Source organism: Aythya marila (genome assembly GCF_965140915.1).
Source record: "Aythya marila genome assembly, chromosome: 3".
Lineage (NCBI taxonomy): Eukaryota > Metazoa > Chordata > Aves > Anseriformes > Anatidae > Aythya > Aythya marila.
In genome coordinates this window covers 84,674,189-84,683,565 of record NC_139044.1, presented here as the reverse complement: position 1 = coordinate 84,683,565, position 9,377 = coordinate 84,674,189, and the positions used below count along the sequence as shown (strand labels likewise).

General features: G+C 40.9%; 1 protein-coding gene across 2 annotated transcripts in view; it reads left to right on the top strand.

Annotated features, from left to right (window-relative positions):
• The first annotated feature begins 648 nt into the window (after positions 1-648).
• The window catches only part of TTK (TTK protein kinase), a 29,979-nt gene continuing 21,250 nt past the window's right edge, over positions 649-9,377 (top strand). The window contains exons 1-6 of one of the 2 annotated variants that reach the window (XM_082758089.1): positions 1,031-1,139; positions 1,783-1,987; positions 2,771-2,944; positions 3,736-3,883; positions 3,991-4,213; positions 7,868-7,974. In XM_082758089.1, coding sequence (XP_082614215.1) covers positions 3,736-3,883; positions 3,991-4,213; positions 7,868-7,974 — 478 coding nt within the window. In that variant the 5' untranslated portion in view covers positions 1,031-1,139; positions 1,783-1,987; positions 2,771-2,944. Of the gene's footprint in view, positions 690-1,030; positions 1,140-1,782; positions 1,988-2,770; positions 2,945-3,735; positions 3,884-3,990; positions 4,214-7,867; positions 7,975-9,377 lie in introns of those variants that run through there. The other variant, XM_082758090.1, reaches the window with a different exon arrangement.

Here is a 9,377-nt window from a genome sequence, read left to right as displayed (position 1 = left end):
CGGAAGAGCCACACTGGCTAAAAACAAGACAGTAATGAACAAGTTGTCAGAATGTAAACGCGAAGAGGCTGAACTGTTTAGTTAGTGCTTTGCATTGCTGTAACCCAACTGCAACAGGAAAGGGGCAGCTCAAAGGAAGTGCTGCTGTTTGCAGCCGTAGGCACGCTGCAGATAACGGGTTGTGCTTATGAACCAGCTTATGGGGAATCCGTGTGAGGAAAAGGTAAAGGCATGATCATAAGGGGACGGTCAGGGCACGCAGTGCTGTGTAAGAGGTAAGTGAGGCTGCATAGAGTATGTATTGCTTGGAACTGCTTTCAGGTATGTTTTATGTTTGTGCTATCCCATTTCTGTGCTTTGCACTTGGTATTCATGGCCGCAGGGCGGGCATCCCGCACTCCCTTTGCGGCCATCGGGGATTACCACAGCGGCCGCCGCCATGACAGCGACCCGAGCGCCCCCTCAGCGCCCCGCCGCGTAACGGCGCCCAACGGCCCCTCCGCGCGGCGCGAAGGGCGGAGCCTCGACCTCGGTGGGCGGGGCCTCACACACCCCCGTCCAATAGAAAGGCGTGCTTCCGATGTTTTTCCCCTCCGCCGGCCAATCAGCGGCCGCGGGGAGATTCAAACGGGGAGCGGCGGGCGCGGCCCGGGTCCGGCCGGGAGCGGGCGGCGGCGGCTGCGGCTGAGGTGAGTGCGGGGGGGCGGGGGGCGGCGGGCGGCCGTTGGGGGCCCCGCGGCTCCCTGAGGTGAGAGGGGGAGAAAGGGGCTGCGGGGAGGGGACCCGCGCGGCTGGGCCGTGCCCGTGGGGCCTCAGGGCTTTATTTTTTTAAATAAAAACTGTTATTTTCTGGGACTGGGGAGAAGTTTCAGAAAATGGCGAGTGTCTGTGTGGTTTGGGGATGGAGGGGGAGGGGAAGGGTCAGGCCGTGCTGGGCAGCAGAGTAGCAAAAGGCACAGAAATTCCTTCACGCTCCTGCCATTACAATTTTCTCTTCTGACCTCAACCCCCAAACACGTATCTTTTAGAAGGAACATCTACTTCCCATGTGTTTTAAGCGAGCTCCGCAGCTTGTAAGCTTGTATCTGTTCCTGCAGAGTAACTGATAGGCTCCGCTTTGACATCTGCAGATTAAACGGGTAAATAGCAGATAGCGTCACGCCTTCCTGCAGGCTGCCCGGGTGTTATCGCGTGCTTCTCTGCTTTTGTTCTCGCTGAGCAGCTGGCGAGATCTCGAGGGCAGGAGCTCTTTTGCACCTCGTTGTCTGTGTAGTAGTTCCGAACAGTCAGGAAGGGTTTAGAGCAATGCTGGAGTGTTTAAGCAATGTTGATATAACTGCACTCGGAAAGGATTGTGGGGATAGCCCTGCTTTCTGTAACTGACGCTGTTTTCTGTTCTACCAGCAAGTATGTGCTTAAGCAGTGAGCAGTATTGAAATACTGGTCTGAACACATGAATAAAATAATGCAAGTGCTGTAGAAGATTAAGGCTACTGCGAGTTTCCCTCTCCTGTTTGTGTGGGATCTTTCTGCATGTAGGGAGGGCAAAACAGCTTAAACATAAGGGGGTGCAAGAAAACACCCAAGCTAGTAAAGCCCCTGATGTAGTGGGAGAGGTGGCGTTTTTATTTTGCAAAGAGGTCTTGACTCAGTTATTTATCACAGTCTCAGCAAAAATTTTAATTAGGCCATAGGAACAGAGCTAGACAATAGCTGCAGCCACAGTGATCTGGCAGTGCAGAACCATCTAGGTAATGTGATGACATGAATACCTTTTTCTAGGCTGACTGATTTGCTTGCAGGAAAAAGCCAGGCATGCTCCTGGGCACTTGCTTAAAATCCTGGCTGTTCCTGGCAACTCCTTGGATATAGGCTGATGGGGTACTTTGGTAGCTTCCAGGAGCAGGAAGAGGATACCTTGTCCTTCAGAGATCAAGGACTTTCAGTAAAAACAACACCTGTCTCTGTTCAGGAGTAGCATACCACAGTAAGTCCACTATTTCAGGGCTGGATGCTATTATTTCCTCTTGAGTATCAATAAACATGACAGGATGCCATGTGCAATATACCCAGTGACTAACCCATACTGCCACTCCCCCCACTTACAGCGCATGCTGCTTTTCTAGTTTGTCCCTTGATTTCTTATTGGGTCTGTATGAGGTGTTAAAATTACTGCTATGTTTTTTTAGAGGTAGTTTTATATTTTCCTGCTCTCTGCATGTGTTCTCCCTCTTCCTTGCTTCCCTGTCCCTCACCTTCTTTCCTGCATGGCTTTTCTAGATCTAGGATGTGCTGCCATGCAAGCATTGCAGTTAGTTGCTCAGTTCCTATTGAGCATGCTTATAATTGCATGTTGCTATTTTAGGTCTTTATTGTCTTGTCAAATTTTGAACATACTTTGCACAAATTCATGGCAAATGCTTTCTTAAAAAGTAATCATGCAGCAGATTAAGCCAAAGCAAGACTCTGAATACTTGCTTATGATTGAACTTGACTGTGAGTGGGAAGGTTAGTTGCAAATCATGACAATACTCAGGCGATTATGATTTTAGCGTATCTTTCATCTCTAAATGTCTTATATAGTAGGCACATTTGGAAGTACTTGCTCTTAGTACAAGTGTAATTTTTGACTTTCTGCTGTTTAGTAGTCTTGTTACTAATTTTCATTAAAAGTAATCAAAATATTTCTGAGAAATTGTGAAGATGAAGCAAGCTGTTAGTGTATACTGACATACATTTACTTCTTGATGTCTAACTTTTTGTTACTTAGGAACTTCTTCAGGATGGAGAGCTACATTTCTTGCCTTTGCTGGATTCTTGGGATCATCTGAAGTAATCTCACCCTTATCCAAATTAACTTTTTGACAATCCCTTCTTCAAGAGAAGATTACTCTGTGTTGTACACATTGACACTTCTTCAGTTAAGAAGCCACATACCAGAAATGTAAGTTTGACACATTGTTGAGATGTAAGATCTGTCCTTAAATATGATCATAAAAGGATATTCTCACCTATAAGGAGATCTGAGTTTCTGTAGCTACCTCTACTGTATTAATCAAGGGCAAAACTGCAATAGGTACCAAAATCTTCCTTATGAAGAGATGATCTTTCTCCCTGTGAAGTAAATACCAGCATGTAAACACTCTTTGTTACAGTAATCACTTATGTCAGTTTTAGCAATGTGATCCCCCAAAAGATGTGATAGTGTACAGAGGTGGTCTCAGGACAGTGAAAGATAATTCTTCTCTATGCAGTGTGGAGAGGAATGGGTATTAAAGGAAGCTGCAAATAAGCCCTGACGGCAGTTTTCTGTTCAATGTACTTTACTGTTAAAGAAAAAGGAGGGGAGGGTTCTCTTAGTCTGGGCTCAGTGAAAATTTGATTTTTTAGATGGTGGTGATTTTAGCATGCTGTCTCAAGCTTTCACAATTCTTTCTGTTTACATTTCTGGGGGATGCTTCTTTCTGTTCTTCTCTGACCACTGAAAACACTTCTTTTTATAAAGAAAGGAAGGGTTCATTTTAGAACTTTGTGTTCTTGCTTTTCTGCAAAGATATTATGTGCATGTCTTTAACACAAGTTTACTTGTATAACTAAATTGACAAAGTATTAATATTTGCTATTTATCCTGGTTGAGTCTCAATCTGCAAAACATATATGAGGGACTCTACCATGGAAGTTCCAATTAAGGTCAACTGCAACAGTTCTAAAATTTCACTGGTTTCTTGCCTCTAGATGGAGGAGGAGGAGGATCTAAGTGAAAGGGGATTGCCACGAATTGCTTCAATCATGAATAGAGTTAGAGACCTGAAAAACAAATACAGAAATGAAGACAATATCACAGATGAACTTAACTGCACTAAAATATCAGCTGATACAACAGGTATGTGTTTTGGTTGATCTTTGTCTTGAGCGAAAGTTTTTAAAGTGTTTTTTTTAATTCATGTTGGTTGTAGTTTTAATCAATATATTTTGTTATTTTTCTTTCAGATAACTCTGGAACAGTTAATCAAATAATGATGACAAATAACCCAGAAGATTGGCTGTCTTTTTTGCTTAGGCTGGAGAAAAAGGGTGTTCCTCATATGGATGTTAGTACGCTGAACAGACTCATTGGTCGCTACAGTCAAGCAGTAACTGCGTTACCTGCAGAAAAGCATAGTGAAAACGAGAAGTATGCTCGCATCCTTGTGAGATTTGCTGAGTTGAAAGCGTAAGTGTGAATTTTCATTTGTCAATGTAAGAACTCTGAATGATGACTTCTGAACTTGAATGATGGTAGCAGGTCTTGTGTTAGTGGTTTCTGCAACAGATTTTTTTTAACAGCTACTTGAAGCTGAGCAGCTTTGGCTATTCAGCTTCCTTAGTCTCTGTAGTACTTGCATTTATACTCAAAAAAAATTCTTCAGAGCTATTTGATTTAGGGATGTTGGCACTTCTGGTAAAAGGGAAGATAGCACGAAACCCCTCTTTCTCCTTATTTCAGATTTATACTTAATCTCAAACCTATATGGATGAAATCTGATATGACTTCAATCTTTGGTAACTATAATCTGTGTATTAAACTGTACCTTTTAAGCTAGGATTATTTCCCTGGACTCTTGTAACTGTCTTGCTGTGGCTGTGAGGTAGACAGCTTCTTATAATCTAATTCATCTTGCCAAACTCCAGTAGTGTCTCCTTGTCAAGGTTTCTTTCTTTCTTGCTATGGAAGCCACATCCCAGCTACATTAAACACCTGCCTTAGGGTAGGAAGTAAGTCTTAGAATATCATTCAGTACTTTCATGATTTATGAAGTTAGTTCTGATTGTAGTTTATTGCCTTGTCTGGTGCAGTTTTAAACAGTACATTCAGGTGTTTTCAGGTGTAATTTGGGGCAGGATTATTACATATGGATAGACCTTTTTTGGTAAGGAGTTTTGTCACTTGAAATATAGCTAGTGAATATAGCTAGTAGTACTTCTTGTTTGTTGTGTATTCACCTATTTGGTCCCTTTTGGCAGGTGGCTTAAACTTACAGTATAATAAGCTCTACTTCTTTATCTGTACAGTCATCTGCATGGGTTTTAATGCATTAGTAGTTACTTCCATTGCATGGTTTTAGTAATCTGCTGAATCTACTGTTGAGAAAAAGTGAGGAGTGAATAATGACCTGTTGAATCCATAGTGTCTTGAAAATGGTGTTCTTTGTCTAAATGTTGGGAGTAAAGCATCTATTTGGGAAAGACCTGTTTTGAAAGATACAGAGAGATGGTGTTCTTTGATGGTTAGTTGCTTTTTATCAGAGCAGAAGGTATATGATAGAGGCTTCGGGCTCAGTTTCTGTAACTTCCTTTCCAAAACGTTGATTGGATCCTATTACCAAGCCACATATGTCTCATGTACAGCAGGGGTTTAACTTTAGAAATATTTCCCTACCTTCCTAATGACTTTAAAACTCTTGTACCTCTTTCCACTTCATATTTAAAAAGTGACTTTGAAGGTACAGATACTGGAACTTCAATGTTCTGTGTGTTGTATTGCAAAAAGCAAAGCTGAAGGCACAGGCAGTAGCCTGTTAAGCTAGAATGCATATTAACATTTTTAGTTTCAGCAACTCATTGGAATGTGCTAGCTGACTCACTGCTACAGTATTTGGGGATGCCTTCCTGGGAGTAGCTAGGATCTTATTTTGCTATTAAAATGCCCTGTCAATAGCTACACTAGAATACCCTCTGCTTTGATAACCAACATTACTAGGGAACCTACCTAGAGTGATGAGGAGTTCGGGTCTACTCTCAATTTTTCTGCTTCATCTTTCAATTGGTGAATAGTCAGTCATGTTTCCTGACTGGGGACCCTCTCCCTCTTTTTTTTTTTTTTTTTTTTTTTAAAAAAAAAAAACTGCTAAAATCTGGCATTAATCCCAATGGAATCTTGCTGGAATTGTCTCCATAAATGATTGTTCTCCCACTTGAAAATTACTTCCATAGATTATCCAATTCTTACTTAATGAGAAAGCATTAGCTTATAATAACTGAGATTGGCATATACTATTAAGAGTAAATTTTATTTTACATTTAAATTATAAATGTATAAATTTATATGAAGCTGTGTATGAACTACATGTGTAATCTCACCAGAACATGAGATTGACTAATCAGGTTTAAAAACAAAAGCAGACAAACCCAACCATGCAGCTGGTGTTGCTTGTCCACAATTCCTGGTGATGGAGTTATTCAATGAGTGGTTATTTGAGTGTAGGATGTCAATGTTTGCTCAGTGCTTGCGGTTTCCTTTGTGTCTGAGATTTCCCTGGTGTTTCAGATTCCCCTGTTCCTGGCTGTCAGTTTGCCTAGTACTGTCTAGTTTCTGTGATCTTTTCTAGTTCCTGTTAAAGAACCTTATGACTTCCTAAAATGTTTCTGATTTTTCTTAGCTACTGTGAATAAAGTAACTCTTTGATACATAGGTGCTCTGATGGTGGTGCCTTTGGGAGAAGAAAGGTGCCCCTTGGTAATATTCTGATTTGCTGTTCTTGCAAATATTCCACCTAACAGCAAAAGCCAGACACAAGAGCATCACAAACTTTAGGAGCAGGCAGCGACCAACAATGAGACCTCAGTGTCTATGCACCAGCACTGGGTTCTTCTGATTAAAAGTGGGTTTTATCATTCTTGGTACTGGGCCTGGCTTAGCACAGACTCTTTTCTTGCTGTAGCCTGACCATACTAAAACCTTTTGACTTATTATAATGCAGAGGTTGTTTGAAAAAGCATTGAATGTACTCTGAAACAGGCAAAAGTGAAAACAGCTGCACCTGTGAATTGATTGTACATGGCATTAACCATACCAGGCCTGCCTTCTGGCTGTAATACAGTGCCACCAAGTGAGTGGCACTTGGTCAGTGTTGCTAATGGTAGGTCCTGTTCAGCTTATTGCTATCTAAGTCTGTGCTGCTTCCCCCAGACACAACCTTTGACATGGGTTTGTGAAAGGGTATTAGCGTGTTCAAGGCTGATTTGTCTTACCTCTGGCTTTGCCTGTGAATGGGTGGTTCTGTACCTGTTCCATTGCTCTGGATCAGAGCTCAGTGTATTAAACATACTAGGCAGTAGTAACATGCCTAAACTCCAATGGAGGCTTTGCTAATTTTTAATACAACTACCATTCTACAGACTTCTGCTCAAAGTATGTTCGTTCTAGCTTTATGATGTGTTTTTAAGCTGTTATTTCATTTGTTGTTTTTCTCCATCCATGTTTTTAAGTACTCCTTTACTTTGAACCAGGTTGAAATTTTGGAATAAATGTCTATTTCTTGATTGTAGAGTTTGCTGACTAATGTAACGTGGAATCATTTGGATACTCAGATAATCTGGAATACTACTTATCTTGTATTTTTGATGGCAGACTTTTTTTTTTCCATGCAAATTCTGAAGTAAATACACCCCCACCTCCCTTTGCAGCCTCCTTAGTGGGATTGGATGCATCTAAAATAATGCTAATGGACTAACAAAATCCAGAGATGGTTCTCTAGATAGCATCAGCATGTGGCTTGGAAGGTGTTACGGAGTATTTTGAGGGGAAAATAGCTATGTATTCTTTGTCATTGCTAATACTGTTCCTCAAAATGAGTCTACAGCCTTTCTTTTCAGATTTGAGCATATTATAGTTTCTGGAAAAGTTCAGTTTTATTTCTTTCAGTTATTAGTTTTATAAAGATTGTTTACTTACCTGTACTTATTAATGGTTCTGAGGAAAAGAAGAACTTTGGCTATATATGGATTGCTTTTCCAGAATTACCTGAAGCAATCTCCAAACACATGGAACTTGATCTTTGTTAGTCAGGTTCTTCAGTCTTTAACTAGCCTTGTGCTGTCTTTACAGCCTTCAAGATCCAGAGGAGGCACGGGACCAATTTCATCTGGCCAGACTGAATTGCAAGAAATTTGCTTTTGTGCATGTGGCTTTTGCACAGTTTGAGCTATCACAAGGTGTGTAGAAAAACTTCGGTGTTGCTGTTCTTTGGTTTTAAGTTGTGTTTTTTTAAACTTTTGCTGTGTTACATGTTCTGTGAGGAAATGGAGTAACAAATCATAACATGAAAAACCAGGATTTTCTTTTATGATTGAGATTTAATTAGAATGCATCTTCACTGTTAATGAAAATATGTGCAGTTCTTATTTTTTTCTCTTTTTAGAAATCTGTCAAACAAGATGAACACTAGCAGTGATTTTTTCAGCATAGATTTTATTGGCAGGTGTGAGTGAGTCTCTTGGTGGGGTGAAAAATTATGGTCAAAGCTGAGTGGTAATTTCCCTTTTGGGTATCTTCAGCTTGCTTGTAGAAGAGATTTTCTCACTCCAAAAAGCAACTGTTGATTCTTTTTAAAATTATGATATGCTAAACTATAAACGCAATCTGGTCAAATTAAATTTCCCTTCTGTCACTCAGGTTCTTAAGTAGCTGGCAATTGGGTTTAAATTCTTTTGTTTCCTGTTCCACTGTTGACCTTTCCTGCTGGGACAGCAGGGATGAATGATGTTGGTTCATAATTGTAGTAGACTAATCTCTTGACAGTCACAGATGCTGAGCCATGTTTTAGGCAAGCTGTTCTGATATGAGAGTAACATCTCTTCATATCTGGTTCACTTCAAGGTATGCCTGAACTGTCTGTCCCTGAGATCAGACTTTTGAGATTAATTCATTCATCCTGTTCCTTGGTGTACTGCATTTGGCCTGGGTGGAGTTATTTGTGTCTAAGTGCTATGTTTTTGATTTGTTATTGTTTAAAAGTGTTGATTACACCAGTGTTTTAACACTGCATGTTTCCAAAGTTTTTTCTCTCCATCTGTGCCTCCCATACTAACATACTCAGTATGCTGAGGGTGGACAAGAGGACAGCCGACCAGAACTTGGTGGTATGCTGTGTCAGGCAACATCATGCTCAGCAGTAAAAAGCTGGTGGCTTGCTCTTCCATGGTAGCAGTTGCTTGGAAACTGGCTGGGCACCAGCCTGCTTGTAGGAGGTGATGATTGCTTTGCATGACTTTTTCTGTTCATCTCTTTTTCTTTCACTCATTAAACACTTTATCCTGACCAATGATTTCTCTCTTGCTTTTGCTCTCCCTTTTTTGCCCATCCCTTTGGGAGTGAGGAATGAGTGAATGCCCAGTTGTTGGTCAGGGTCAAGCAAGCACAGTTGGAAAAAAAATACTTTGTTTCAGATGATTTCAGGATCTACACCATCTTCTTTGAAAGAAGCCTTGGTGGATACATCTTAAGTTTGTTTTGTTTTTTCTTCATAGCTTTTGTCAGTATCATGTAAACTGTTGTATACTGCCTCGTATCAGGAATTATTCCCAAAATTAACTACCCTAAATGAAGAAGCTTAAGC